General features: G+C 45.4%; 1 protein-coding gene across 1 annotated transcript in view; it reads left to right on the forward strand.

Annotated features, from left to right (window-relative positions):
- The window catches only part of grk3 (G protein-coupled receptor kinase 3), a 117,008-nt gene that overhangs the window by 84,783 nt on the left and 16,245 nt on the right, over positions 1-15,980 (forward strand). The window contains exons 10-14 of the mRNA XM_080742733.1: positions 3,157-3,235; positions 7,244-7,374; positions 9,769-9,863; positions 11,804-11,911; positions 12,643-12,709. Coding sequence (XP_080598859.1) covers positions 3,157-3,235; positions 7,244-7,374; positions 9,769-9,863; positions 11,804-11,911; positions 12,643-12,709 — 480 coding nt within the window. The remainder of the gene's footprint in view (positions 1-3,156; positions 3,236-7,243; positions 7,375-9,768; positions 9,864-11,803; positions 11,912-12,642; positions 12,710-15,980) is intronic.

The following is a 15,980-nucleotide window of genomic DNA, read 5'->3' on the forward strand; positions in this document are numbered from 1 at the left end:
CCCAGGGGTCCGAAGTTAGGGTTTCCCAGCGGCTTAGATGTTCTGGGGTGAACCGGCTGGGGCCCGGGTCGGGGGAGTCACGCTCGACTCCCCCGGCCCTTGAATGATTTGGATGATCGGCCGCCCCCACGCCTGGGAGCCCTACCTCTGGGCTCCCTAAAAGAGGGCTGTGGGGGCGCTCGTTGGGGCTGGTCGTGCCGAAACGAAGAGTCTCTAGCCGCCGATGATGAAGCGCTCTGACCACCAGATGCTGAGCGTTGAGTGCCCGTGCGCCTTGACTGCCGTGCGGGTTCCCGGCACAAGTCTGCGAACTGACGCCTGTACTTCTTCACCTCAAGGCAGCGGTCCAGGGCCTCTTGAGCTGAGGGCCCAAAAATCTGGCCTGGGGCAACAGGCAGCTTGCAGAGCTTCTTCCTGCACTGCGCTGACACAGGGGCCTGAGCAAGCCAGACCTGGCGACGAGCCAAGGTCAAGGTGGACATAACCCTTCCCAGGTCCTTAGCCATGTATGCAAAGGCCCTGAGTGAAGCCTCACTCAGGCTCTGTGTTGCCGCATCCGCCCCCGCCGCCACAAGAGACTTGTCCAGGGCCAGGACAAGGTGGGACATCGAATTCCCCACACGCGCCACCTGAGCTGCTGACTCATAAGCCTTGGTGATGTATTCATCCGTCAGTCTGCATTGGGCCAGTGGACATTTAGGATCCTGACTAAGGGCCTCCTCTGGTGACACCACCAGGGAAGCGATTGAATTCTCCACCGCTGGCATATGGTCCAAACCAAACTGTGCCGCGTCAGCCATGGCACCCATGGCCCTGCGGTCTTGCGATGGATGACGATTAGACCTGGGATCTGCCCAGCATGATTGCAGCTCCGCAATGAAAGCCCTCGAAGGCGGCACAGAGAAAACTGGATCCGGCCTATGCCTGAAGAATTCATTGGAAAGCTGGGGCCCTTCAGTAGAGACCTCAATGCCCAGCCGCGACAGGGCAAGCTGAAGGTCCTCCTTGGTTGCAGTAGTAGCAGTACTTGCTCCTGACCCCTGTGAGCCCGACTCAGAGCGAGGGGTCTCTCCAACTGGCTCCTCATGATATGAAACCTCATTTGTGAAGAGAGAGTCTGAGGCCGATATAGACAGGACGTCCTCCAAACCAGCAGCCCATGCTGCAGCATGGTCCAGGCCCAGCTGCCTAGCATGGCGTTGGGGCCCTACGGTAGCAGCACCGGTGGTAGGGGTACGGGGCTGCAGGTTATAGAGCAGGGCCTTAATCTGAGCAAACTCAGCGGCCAGTGAGTCCACCGTGTGCGACGGGGGTTGCTGGTCCTCCTGACGCACCTTTTTCGCACCTGCACCTTCCCCACCAGCCGTTTCACGACGGCCCTTCTTGGCGCCTGCCTTCTTGGCCAATGCGTCCTTACTATGGGAGCGCTTGCTCTTAGAAAGCCCCCTCACTGGGCTCAAGACTGGCATGCCTGATGGAGGCATGTCCCTGCCCTCAGCCGTCGCCAGCCGTGCCTTCCTCGCATCCAAGGCCATGCAGCTGCAATTCGTGCACGCCTCCGTCGTCAAGGCTTGCCTGAGATGGTCAATGCCGAGACAGCGCGGGCACCAGTCATGACCATCCTCCATATCCAAAGCGGCGGCGCACCGGGCACATGCGTTCTGCATGACTGGTGATTATAGCAGCTTTAACTGTAGCGAAGGAACGAACACCGCTCTCTGATGCTACACGCTTTTAAATGCCAGCACCGTGTGCTGTGCAACGCTGTAAACAAGCGACAGCTAACGTTAGCTTGTGGAGCGAAGACCACTCTCTATGCTACACGCTTTTAAATGCCAGCACCGTGTGCTGTGCAACGCTGTAAACAAGCGACCGTTAACGTTAGCTTGTGGAGCGAACACCGCTCTATGCCAACGTTAGCCGCAGACCCACGCTGGTTAGGCTAATAGCGCTATCGCTAAACAACCATACACCAACACACTGCTGCCTTGCAGGGTTCACCAATAGCTATGTAGCGAAGACCACTATCGACGCTATAGTGAACGGCAGACGTGCTACACACGTGGGTCACAAACTCACAATACAATACAACTAGCTTTATGGAGCGAAAACCACTCTCGACGCTAGTATATTAGCAATTGGCTATCATCAGCCGTTACTTACCGTACTGCTTTCCGTCCCATCTTGAACAGGGTAAACCTTGCAGTCCACGTAGTCTCTAGGAGGGCGAAAACCGCAGCTCCCACCGTACCATATAGGTTTAGGTTATCGAGACTCCAACGCATCTGCTGTGTCGACCTGCGCTCTAGGCGAAAAGATGAAAGAGGGAGGTCCTTGTGTGCGTCCTGCCTATGTAGGCAGTGTACGTGCTCACGCACAGGCACACAGGGTCACGGGTGACTATGTTGTTATTAGAATTCGACCTCTGCGCAAGCGCGTGATGTTTATCCACGGTGTTCATACACCGCCTCTGGCGGTTAGGAGGTATGAAATAGAACAGGGTTCCCCAATTAGTTTTCCCCACGGGCCGAATTATGTCTAGGGTACCAAGCCGAGGGCCACAGCATTGCGGGGGACAACGGTGGCGTTCCCGCTACTCCAGTGACAGTTCAGATATCGTCTTTGTCGGGTGAAAATCTTGTATGTTTGTTTTGCATTAAACTAGTGAAAACAGCCGATCTACAAGCACACAACGCCTCGCGGTGCGAGGCGTTGTGTGCTTGATCTGCTGTTTTCACAACTTTTGTGCGACGGCCTTGTATGATGAAGCAGGGCTTTACTTTGCGATGAACGTACAAATTTGGAGATACAAGGTTTCCACCCGACAACGACGATATACTAGTGTTGTTGCTGCTCTTATACCACCATTATTACTGGGGTTGGTGGGGGCCTGACAGTAGCCCCCTGCGGGCCGCAAATGGCCTGCGGGCCGCCTATTGGGGAACCCTGGTGTAGAACATTAGTTCTGTGCCAATCAGACAAATTGAAACACTTGTTTTGGAGCTCAACATGGCCGGTGATGAATACATTGTCTTTCTGTATCTACGGAATGTCAAAGTGTTTATGTAACTATTAGACAACACATTGAAATGTTATTGATTCTGTTTGGTTGGAGTTTAAGCATCGTTTAACGTGTTCTGATCTCTCTCTCTGTAGGACTGTCCGTTCATAGTGTGTATGACGTATGCCTTCCACACCCCTGACAAGCTCTGCTTCATCCTGGACCTCATGAACGGTACGCTCTCCTCTCCTCTCCTCTCCTCTCCTCTCCTCTCCTCTCAGGGTCTTTCGTTGATTTTACTTTAGACCCACAGAAGTCACAGCGTGACTTCTGTGGGTCAGTCTAGATGTCAGTCTAGAGGTCTGCTCAGACTATATAAGGTTTTCGTGTGTCCTGACCTTTACACCGGCTCAAAACGAACACCTCCCAGGATTCGAAACAGCAACCATAGACTACAGGGTTTAATGTAGCGTGGTCGCTGTCTTGAATCCTGGGTGGGGGTCGATTTGCGCCAGAAAGGTCCAGGATATGCGGTTGGTCAGACCTTTTCCCTCTAACTTTGACTGACGGCCAACGCCAAGAAGTGCTGGGTTGCCTCTTGGAAACAGATTATGTCGGGAGTATATTATGCGCAACATACCAGCCAGGTTTGTTGGTATCCTTGACCAGACCAAAGGCTAATAACAATTTATCTGTGTGCACATTTATGTGTCACCAGAAACTCCATTTTGAGTAGCCGAGATGCAGGAGAAACTCCTAATTGTCGCTGTCTGAAACCAGATAGAGCCAAATAGAGCTTCTTGTGGGTTATAAAGCAAGGGGGAGACAGAGGGAGAACAGACAGGATGTCAGACAAAGAGCCTGGCCATTAACAGCCTGGTGGCAGTCAAAGAGTGAATAGAAGAGAAAAATAATATGCAGTCCAGACCAGAAGCTCAAACAAAACAGACAGAGGGTTTAGGAAAAGTCCAGGATATGAAACAACCTGGCCATTACGCCTGGACCTTTCATGAACTTTAAACCGATCTCAAGTGCAAGTGTAATGGCCAAGACAGATCTAAATTAGCATGAACAACACAGCATTTGATTGGTCTGTTCTGTTTGGCTAACACATGTCGTCACGAGTAGAACGGTTTTTGATTGGTCGATTCTAATGTTTAGTTAATCAACTAGCCAATCGATGAAGAATGAAAGAATCGTCCCGTGCTAATATGTTTTAGCTAAATAAACCGAAAGTGAAATATAGGAGCGGTTTGCACCGCTCAAAAATGTTTACACACACGGCTAAGACAAGCTGTGACATTTCTCATGGTAAACTGCGACCTTCGGTCACAATAATTGTTTCTGGATTTGATGTCATTGGCCTGGACGGAGAACCGGATACCCGGATGACTTCATCTTCCGATGGATTATGGGAAACTGAGTCCCTGCATCGTTGCGGGAAACGGCAGTTTAATATAAAACAATTAAAATACTAATTGACGCACTCAATCGAGTCAATGCAGCGCGGGCAAGAGCTGAATATCAAATGACTCATTATAGCGACAAAATATTTTCTGGCGGTACTCTCTGATGATCCTGGCTCTGTGGGGGTGAGCGACGAGCGTTGTCAGCATGAGTTCTGTCAGAACTCATGCTCAGGTGCTAGGCACACACCTGCCAGCACCCGTGTTGCTCATTCCACGAATACCCGATGCTAACAAGCTGTACCTCGTTGTAAAGGTGACTAATCAACGATAAAAATGATATAAAACACAATACCGATTGGTATCATTAAAAGGGAGATACAATGGATCGAAATCAAGTTAACATACTTTTTGTGCACGGTTTAGGTGTCCAGCTGTCCACTCTACACAAAGGACACTAAAGCGCTTGGCTTTATGACCTCAGTGAGCGGAAGAAGGGAGACCCTCGGGGACGTGTGCACTGGGTGTGAGCAGCTCTCATTGAAATGAGTGGGTGGGGACTTCCTGAGGCCTGCCCTGATGCAGCGTGTAGCTCTGAAACATGGTGAAACTAAAACATTAGGATCAATATTGGGTCCAGGGTGTTTTAGGGAAGGGAGAAGATAGTCCGGGACTTGAGGAGCGTTGTCCAGGGTGTTCTAGGGAAGGGAGAAGAGTCTGGGACGTGTGGAGTGTTGTCCAGGGTGTTCTAGGGAAGGGAGAAGAGTCTAGGACGTGAGGAGCGTTGTCCAGGGTGTCTTAGGGAAGGGAGAAGAGTCTATGACGCGTGGAGCGTTGTCCAGGGTGTTCTAGGGAAGGGAGAAGAGTCTAGGACGTGAGGAGCATTGTCCAGGGTGTTTAAGGGATGTCCAGGGTGTTTTAACACGTTGCAAGCCGCGGCAGAACCCTCTGAACAGAGGTAGCGCCGAAGAAATAAGCCATTTATTTACAAACATGTTTTAAAAAAACAAAGCCCACATGATAACAACACGTAATGGAGTGCTCGATACAGCGTACATATTCATCCTGCAGAGGTCGGCGATCTTACTTTGGCGAGGCGGAGGGGAGATCAATTCCATTCGTTTACGTGCGGCGAAGCAGGGAAAGGAGCGATAGAGAAGCGGCGCCCGAACGTGATTGAAACCGCGATCCACGAACAGAGACAAAGACCAGCCATCTTGTTTGAGCTTCTTGTTGAGTTTCAACACTGGGGAGAGGATGAGGACACTCCTGGCCAGCCATCCATCCAGAATGTGAGTCAACGGCGTGGCCTGCTGGATATTACGAGTATCACACCCAGCACCAGAAAATGACTGTGAGAGCATATTAACCGTTTCAGATAGCTCCAAAAAGACACAGAGAAGAATTTCCGATGTTTTTTTTTTTTATTATTATCATTTATATCAAAAGTCCGGGAATAGACGTGTGGCTGATGGGACCCAGTAGGAAGTCCGAGGGAGTACGACCAGGCTTAGAAGGTGTTAAGGAGGGGAGTAACGGCTTTCTTGTTTAGCTGGTCTACTGTACGTGAGCAGAAAGGGTTCATGTCCAGAAGGTACAGGGTGGGTGGGGTTGCCTTGCAGGTCATCACCAGCGTTTTGAACTGGGTTTTGAACTGGGTGTGGGCAGCAACCTGAAGCAAGGGATGTGGGAAACATTGGGGATATCCATCAATCAATCAAAGCATTTGATTAGTTCCACTAACAGCGATGTGAGAGTGCGGTGTAGCCAACTGAATCGCTGCCCTCCACACACTCCTATCTAGCATCAGGGTCTTGAGATCTACAGTGTTGTCAGCTAAGTTGTCGTGTCGCAGTGCATCTACGTAATGTAGTTGGTGCACTTCTTTTTTTTTTTTTTTTATAAAGATTTGTTTTTTGGGCTTTTATGCCTTTATTGGATAGTACAGTAGACTGACAGGAAACGGGGGTAGAGATGGGGAGAGACATGCGGCAAAGGTCGTCCGGATCGGGAATCGAACCGGCGACGCCGCCAGGCATCAATGCCTATATGGTATGCGCTTAGACCAGTAGGCCACCGGGCGCCCCAGTTGGTGCACTTCTTGACTTTCCTGGCATCGCCCTGGGTTGACTCCCCATAGGGTCAGTTTGCTTGCCTCTTGTTCCGGGTAGGGATGATATGAAAATTTCATATCACGATTATTGTGACAAAAAAGATTGCGATTTACGATATTATCACGATAGTCAAAATCCATTATCCTGGGGCGGAACTTTTGCCAAAAAATAGCCCATCTGCAAGCTCACAACGCGTCGCAACGCAAAGACATTTGATAGAGTGAAAAAAAGACTATCAAGTACATATATTATGAGTACCTTTCACCAATTATAGAGGTTTTAAGTGATACCGGCTCGGCAAATAAAAGGTGAATTGATCCCAGTGCATGACCGAGGACGATATCACGATAAATTAAATCTCCACGATACGATTATCGTGAGTGTTAGGATAATATCGCTTATCGTCCCATCCCTAGTTCCAGGTTCCAGGTGCCTGACGCAGTGCCCTGCCAGCCTCATCATTCTCTCTCTGACTTTTTCTGTGACCCATTAACTGATGGCTCTCCCTGTGTGTGTGTGTGTGTGTGTGTGTGTGTGTGTGTGTGTGTGTGTGTGTGTGTGTGTGTGTGTGTGTGTGTGTGTGTGTGTGTGTGTGTGTGTGTGTGTGTGTGTGTGTGTGTGTGTGTGTGTGTGTGTGTGTGTGTGTGTGTGTGTGTGTGTGTGTGTGTGTGTGTGTGTGTGTGTGCGTGCGCGTGTGTGTGTGCGTGTGCGCGCGCTCACAGGAGGGGACCTGCACTACCACCTCTCCCAGCACGGGGTCTTCAGTGAGAAGGACATGCGTTTCTACGCGGCCGAGATCATCCTGGGTCTGGAGCACATGCACAACCGCTTCGTCGTCTACAGAGACCTCAAGGTACCGTCGCTTATTCATTCATTAATCCATTCATTGATTAAGCAGTCTCCTCTCTCTGTTCCGTCTACCGATGCCCTCTGCGTCATATTCACACCAGTAAGACTCCCTAATCGGGAGATAAGCGACCGTTGGTCGCTTATCTCCACAAATAGGCCAAAAGTTTGTTTTACCAATTATCAAGACATACGGGCAGTTGACAGTTTGCCATGGTTACTCATTGAAGTTGAATCTCCATATATGGAGACATAAGTTGCTCATACCATAGCAACCATGTTTTTTACAGGGCCTGGGATTGATGACATCAGAAATCTCCATATATGGGCATGAAAGGGATTTTGTTTCTGGAAATATGTCTGTGGGGTGCCACATTTGGAATAAAACACTTACATCACACATCTGGATATCCATACAGCCCATCTAGTTTGCCTGTGTCCATTTATGCCCATATATCTGATGACATTGGGACACTGATCTCCATATATGGGCATAAAACTTATGTTAATTAGTAAAGCCTGGGGATCTCCATATATGGGCATGAGGGGTACCCTAAAAGGGCATCATCTGGGAATAGCAAATATAGTTATCCTAGAAAGTGAACATCTTACATCAAAGGCCATAACTACCTACCTACCACCATACTGCATTCCTCATTAAACTACCTACCAGTAAGATGCCTATAGGGAGAAAAGCAAAGGGCGAGGTTGCACCATTTCTTGGTCTTCTGGCCAGTGATGTATATCGGACCATTTAACCATATATGGAGACATCTGGTACCCAAAGATATTCACAGATATGGGCTTAATATTGATGACATAAGGGATCTCCATATATGGGCGTAAAAGGGATTTGGTTCCCCTGGCATCACAGGGATCTCCATATATGGGCATAAAAGGGATTTGGTTCCCCTGGCATCACAGGGATCTCCATATATGGGCATAAAAGGGATTTGGTTCCCCTGACATTACAGTGATGTCAGTGGCTGGTTCTACAGAGGGGATCTCCATTTATGGGCATAAAAGGGAATGTATGTATGATGATGTCAGATATCATAGACGTCATAGGACTTTCACATAACGAATAACTGAGTAAGCATGTAAACCCGTAAAATCTATATTTGGGCATGGCTGATTTATGACCTCATCATGATGACACGAGCAAACACAGCTGAATTGTATAAATGATCAGTGCAGAAACCAACAGAAGTATTTGACCAAGACTCTTCGATTTAAACATCAACAAAGGTGTGACGTTTGTTGATGGTCACAAAGGTGTGACGGACGGACGGACGGCCGGTGGAGGTTTTCATAGTAAACTGCTCCCTGACGGTCGCAATAAAGCAGTGGTTTATTCCAAACGGCGGGGCCCAGATGATTAGCTTAATGTGCAACATTGTTTTCTCAATTAACGGTAAACAAATCAACATACAGTATAGGTGTATACAGGGTATGTGCACATTTCTAAAGTTACAATTTAAACACCTTTAAGACCTTTTTACAACAAATTGGCCAATTGTCAAATATCACGTAAGAAAGAAGGAAACATTGTGAAATTAGCCGATCGGCCAAATTCACAATATTAAGTGGTCGCGGCCTGAAAAGTTTGGGAACCCTTGCCACAAAACAACGTTGTAGTTAAATGAACGCTACGCCTATTTTCAGCCTTTATCGACACAAAAGAGCTGTGTTTCTGAAGAGCTTCTGCTTTTCCTCCATTCCTGCTGTTATGGAGCGGTTGCCATAATAATAGTGTCCTGAGTCTGCTCTAAGTCAGCCTGCACTGGAACTACCTTCAATAAACAATGCACTACTATGCAGATAACTGTGTGTGCATGTGCGTGTGCGTGCACGTGCGCGCAATAGCCAGATGCCCCCAAAACAAGTTTAGTACAGTAGGAATCGATGTTATGAAATTGTTATTTTTAGAGGTACTATTAGGAAAACTTTCAGGTAGGTAGGGCTATGGGTTAAGATTAAGCATTTTCAGGGATCAGTTTATAGGGTCAGATTTGGGTTTAGAACATACATTTTCAAGTGGTTCAGCCAAATTAGGTGTGTGGTCTACCTATGTTATTGTTTTTCTATATTGATATTCCTATGCATTTGTTGTTATGTTGTTGATGTACTGACCTGCTAAAATGCCTAAAATTGTAAATTGTGTTCCAAGTTCCAATTGTGTCTGCTGGTTTCTTCCAATTTCACTCCAGTTTATCCATGCGTGTTCTGCTTCCTAAAGAGCTGGAGAGATGGGAGGACCTGAGTGCTAACAAACATCAGTCACTTATCCTATCCTTCTAATGTAAATGTAAATTAACGGAAATTGTGAGTTACGTCCTACTTCACATCTTATCTGTGTGTCTCTCCTCTCCTCTCCTCTCCTCTCCTCTCCTCCGTACAGCCTGCTAATATCCTGTTGGATGAACACGGACATGTCCGTATCTCAGATCTGGGCCTGGCCTGTGACTTCTCCAAGAAGAAACCGCACGCCAGCGTGTGAGTAGCGCACACACTGTGTGTGTGTGTGTGTGTGTGTGTGTGTGTGTGTGTGTGTGTGTGTGTGTGTGTGTGTGTGTGTGTGTGTGTGTGTGTGTGTGTGTGTGTGTGTGTGTGTGTGTGTGTGTGTGTGTGTGTGTGTGTGTGTGTGTGCGTGTGTGTGTGTGTGTGTGTGGGGGCACGCACGTGTTCTACATACTAGACGTATAGTAGAATATGATAAATGGAGGTTTTGCTACCTGCAAAGGTGCTGGGTGAGGAAAACTCAGCCCGTAGCACTTGACCTTATGACGACAATGATGAAAACTTACCTCGTTAATTTTCTTTCTCGTGGTTTTGTTACTTGGGCTCGTTTTTCTTGACTGCAATGTAAAATATATGTATATTCGAAGTTAAAGAGTTTTAACTTAATTAACGTGAAATCCTTTGTACTCGACGCGCGATTAACGCGATGATGTTTGAGCCTCGGCGCACTCCGTAGTCTGGGCAGCCAGGAAGCGAATGCACGGACACGCGAGATGCAAGACAAGACGACCAAAGTGGCGGAGGTTTTGGGGCGGCCACAAGCACAGTTGCGCTCACTGGAGACTATTGGATTTCACTATTGCAGTAATCCGTTACCTTGGAGTCAAAGCACATTATTTTGACTGGGAGTGGGGCTTCGGCCGCATGCGCTGACTGTTATGAAGACTGAGGAGAGCCGTGATAACAGAGTGAAATCCAGTCTCCAGTAAGACTGTGCTTGTCTGCCAGCTAACGCCAAGTAACCCGACAGTGGAACATTGACAATAAAGTCAAGACTCGGCCAGTGTTGTTTTTGACAGCAGATTTAGTTTTAGTCATAGTCTTTTGAATAAAATGTCATTTAGTTTGTCATAATTTAGTCACCTGAAAAGTTTTAGTCTAATTGTAGTCGACTAAATATACGTTTTTAGACGTCTAAATCTACAGTTGATTTAGTCAACTAAAATGTATTTTGGCAGGCCTTTGGGCTTGTAGATCTGCTATTTTCAGCATGCAACACCTGAGAGAAACCAAACATTAAATGACTCTCTTCAGCACTAGTCCCTCCCTAACGTTTTAGTCTAGTTTTTATTTTGATGATGAAATTGTCAATATATTTAGTCTTAGTTTTAGTCATCACAGCTTAGTTTTTATTTAGTTTTTATTTAGTTTTTGTCAGTGAAAAAAACGCAGTCGACAAAGTTTTTCGTCATAGTTTTAGTCGACGAAATCAACACTGGACTCGGCACGTCGCTGATCAATGTCCACTGACGGTGCACGCGCCGAATACCCGTTTGGACATGAATGCCTTGTGCTGCACTAGCCTTGAAACATGACGGCCTTGACCGTCAGAGACCTCCTCCAAAGAGCCATCACAGTGCCTCTACAGCAGGGGGTCTCTAAGTGCATGCTTCATTGACAGTACAGTTCACAAATGCACGGTTGTCATTGTAAACTGTAGATCAGGGGTCTTCAACTTTTTCAGGCCAAGCACCCCTTACCTGAGAGAGAGATGAAGCAGGGATTTTCATCGATTTCATAGATAGATTCATAGACTTGTTTGACAGCACTGTCATCAGTATAGGTTGGATTCATGTTAATTGGTATTTTCACACATTTAACCACTTAAATCGTTGATAATTTGTAAACTTGACCTTTCACTATGTACTTGGTCTGCTCTGCTTTTACCTCTACACCAAACCTATTTGCTGAAAATAGCCGATCTACAAGCTCTCAACGCCTCGTGCCGCAAGGCGTTGAGAGCTTGTAGATCAAAGTTCTCTTCGGAATAGGGATGCGAGGGTTCAAGAATTCTCCTATCACACAAGGATTTGGAGGCCCCCCTGTAGTAACTCTAAGGACCCCCTGTTGAAGACCCCTGTAGGTATACTGTATATGTGTGTGTAATAATGTGTGTGTGTGTGTGTCCCATCCAGTGGTACCCATGGTTACATGGCTCCGGAGGTCCTTCAGAAAGGCACAGCGTATGACAGCAGTGCTGATTGGTTCTCGCTGGGCTGCATGCTCTTCAAACTCCTCCGAGGGTAAGAACCTCTCTCTCTCTCTCTCTCTCTCTCTCTCTCTCTCTCTCTCTCTCTCTCTCTCTCTCTCTCTCTCAGTTGAGCCAGTAGGATACTAAAGTATGTCCTCACTGGTAGGCCTGTCACAATTATTACATACTGTAATCGTCTAATCGCAATATTTGACGATATCGCAATCATTTTGTCATAATCGTTTCCATGTTGAACATTTTTTATATTTTCAAGAAAATTCAAAACTAGTGGAAATAGCAGATCTACAAGCTCACAATGCGTTGTGATGCGACGTGTTGTGAACTTGTAGATTGGCTATTTCCACTATCGGTATTCTTTTACAAGTTTAAAGTCAAATATGTCATTAATTTCTTTATTATATTTAGGTTACGTGTCTTATCTGCCATGTGCAACTTCAAAACCTAAAAGCCAAACAGAAATGTAATAGTCAATGACAAAAACACAAATACATTGTTAATCGCAATTATTTGAGTGACAATTAATCGTCATGTAAAATGTAATAATCGTGACAGCCCTCACTGGCAGGTCATTCAGTAGCAGTGGCAAACCCAGTAATGTATAGGATTAACAACTACATTGCGAGAAAAAAGGGGGGTAAACATGAATGGCTACTCTAAATAGATTTAAAAGATCTATGGGTTCGGTTGGGGAAGGCCGATTTCAAGTGTGTCACATTAGGTGTGTCGGAGACGGTGTTGATGACAGTTTGTTTGTCTCTATAGGCACAGTCCCTTCAGGCAGCACAAGACCAAAGACAAACATGAGATTGACCGCATGACGCTCACTATGGTAAGACACATGCAAACACTGTCCCTAACGCCCTGACTTTACCTGGGGGTAGAGAGCACTGCTTCAAACACCATAACACCTTGACAGCTGTATTTCCTACCTAAACACACTTATTTACTGTGTTTACCGTAGGTAGAACTTTATTTAGAGGTAAAATTTACATCAGATTAAACCAGCAGCATCCTTAAGAACAATGAAGAGAAGAGTGTTTTTGGTGCCTCTAATGGCACTGGTTCTCAACATCCGATGGACTCTTACGTTTTTTCTTAAGAGTCCAGATGGACTCTTAAGTTTTCCGAAACCGAACTTTTTGTCGTAAAGGTCGGGTTCAACTACAAAATGACGTCACTCGCAACTTCGGAAAAGCATCACTCCGAATTTGAGTTCAGAAAGCTGCACGTCGGAAACTCTCAGACGGAAAGTTCGGAGAGAGTATGGACTGGCCTTTACACTGGGATTCGTTGTTGTGCAAAAGTAGCAGAAATGGCAAAAGTCAAAAACATGTTGCCATGTGAGCCACGCGTTGTGAGGTCAAAGGTTTGGACACAGCTTCTCATTCAAAGTTGAATGAACCTGTTTTTGCTATTTTTGAAAATGTCTGAAAGTGGTGAAGTGTCTGTTTTTATTTGTATTATTATCTTTCTATTACTATTATTATTTTGAGAATACTGAACCAAAGAAAAGTATTAACAAGAGCTTGTGACTAAAAGTTCTTCCCGGAAAGTAACACTTTTTGCACATCCCACTATTGGGGGGTCCTTGAAAATGAACCCCAGGCTCATACTGTCTGGTCACGTTTCAACCATCACCACCTCCAGAGCACTGTGGCATTACAGCCAACAGAGAACAGGAAACGGTGGCAGGACATTTGCATTTGATCTTTTGCATTCCTTTATTTGTTCTGCTGATCCGTGCGTACGTACGTGCGCACACCCCTCGTGTTACATTGTGCACGTTGGCTTCTGGCATATAAACCACGTTGTAAGGTGTTATCCTGCCATGTGGATCCTGTGGTTAACACGCTGACATAATACACACGCCGGACAACTTCACATATTTACATGCTGTTGGCTTCTTATGTCAATGTATTTTACCACATTAAAATGCCTCACCGTCAGTGTGGTTCACGTGGTTAATGCACTGACCTACGGTAATAGGATAACTTCACGTGATGTATTTACATGCTGTTCACTTCTTGTGTCAGCGTATTTGCCACATTAAAAGTAGGTAAGGGACAACTACCGTAATGTACTATGACTAGGGTCGGGACGATATTAAAATGTCATGTCACGATTACTGTGACCTAAGAAAATTGCTTTTTATGATATAATCACGATAATCAAAATATCCCCAACTTCCATTATCATGGGCTCACAACGCAATCCTTGTGGATCAACTCAAAGAGATTTGATAGAGAAAAAAAACTATCAAGTATGTTGTTTCCATGTCCGTTTTAAAGTGGCAGTTCCTTGAATTAAGCTATTTGTTTATAGACATATTTTACATGTAGAATAGTCATTTCTGAACCCCTGTAAAAAAACTTTATATTAAAGCATTGTGGAATAAGACTGCTTTACGTTATAGAATCATATCTGGGATATCATATTTTCATGCTTTTACCGCTGTGCGCATCACGGTGATACTTATTAATTAATTACTTTTGATAGGCTACTTAATTACCTAACATAATCAGGTCGGTTACTATCCACCGGATATGCAGCTTGGCAAATAAAAGGTGAATTGATCCCAGTGCATGACGAAGCACAATTTCACGATAAATTTAAATCTCCACAATACAATTATGTATTTTTTTATCACGATAAACGATTATCGTCCCATCCTTAACCATTACATAAATTAGACAACAATATTGTCTAAATTCTAAGTACAGGAGCTGATGGTAGGTGCGGCGGTTCCATCTCTCAGGAGTCTAGCGCATTGTGATACAGGGATAGACTCTGGCATTCTCGGCTGGTACTGGCAATAATAAGCCTCTCCGACCTACTTACTTATATCAGCTGCTTTGACTGATTGAATACTTTATAGGTCAGATATGTAAACAGCACGGGGTGCAGTCAGACATTAAGGCTAAAAGGATAACACAACAAACAGTTCTGGGGACTTGTTCCCATTGTGGTTTATTTATAATTACATGGAAATGATTTAAAATTAGGGCTGGGACTCGATTAAAATATTTGAGGCTTTGTAATTATTGAATTAATCAAAATTAATCACATGTTTAATCGCATATAAATATTGGACCTATTTCAATTAAAACACATTTTGGTGTACAAGTGAGTTTTTTAAATCCCATCCACTTGGCCGAGCAAATAAGCGGTCTGATCGGTGGCTTCTCCCTTTGCGTGCACTGGGGTTTGTTTAGCCCGATTAAAAAAAAGGGGGACAATAAAGTGAAAAGTTGTACAGGTTGCAGAAGTAAACTGCACAGTAATGACTTCACGAGTGGAGGAAGTATCTAGTTGTACTGTGCATTCTGGTTACAATATTGGCTGTACATGATTGATTGATTTTCATGTCCTGCACACAAAGCACCCAACCGTCATGGGTTTATAAGACGCCACTTTACAGTATATTCACATAATACTTTCAATTTGCAGCTCAGAATTGTGGTTGTTGTGTGTACTGGCTTCTTTCCCAAGCTTGACAAATAGAATCTGATAGAATCCATGAACAAAAGCCCCTGTAACAAAACACATCTTAGGTTTTTCATAATCATCAAGGAAGTCACCACAGATAGAATACAAATACAATGACATGACTATCATTGTTCAAACAGAGCTAGAGTGTGTTTAGCAGGGCGGATCTTGACATCTGAGCTTCTTTGAGTGTGGAAATGTTGGGCGGGGTGGACTTGATCTGCAATTTAACCTACTTAGTGTTTATGACGATGCCACGTTATTACACTATAATTTGAAATTAAAGCATTTTCAATCAAGCAATCGTTAATCAAACTTTATTTAAATGGCACACTTCATTCAGCAGGTGCAACTTCTGTGAGGCACATTGGGCCTCACAGAAAAAAGATAATACAAATCATTTGAAAAATAAAAAATAAAGACAATCAACAAAATGATAATAATAGTAATTCTGAAACCTATAGATAAAAGCAGTGCTAAAGAGCTGTTGAAGGCAGTTCCACATTCTAGGACCGTTACAGCTGAAGGCTGCTACTTTCAATTTCCCTCTGTTCTATAGCATCTGGAACAGAAGTATCTGTTGCCTGTCTTAACCCTATTTTTTGTAGCTAGTT

This window comes from Nannobrachium achirus (assembly GCF_963921795.1).
Source record: "Nannobrachium achirus genome assembly, chromosome: 15".
In the NCBI taxonomy this organism is placed as follows: domain Eukaryota; kingdom Metazoa; phylum Chordata; class Actinopteri; order Myctophiformes; family Myctophidae; genus Nannobrachium; species Nannobrachium achirus.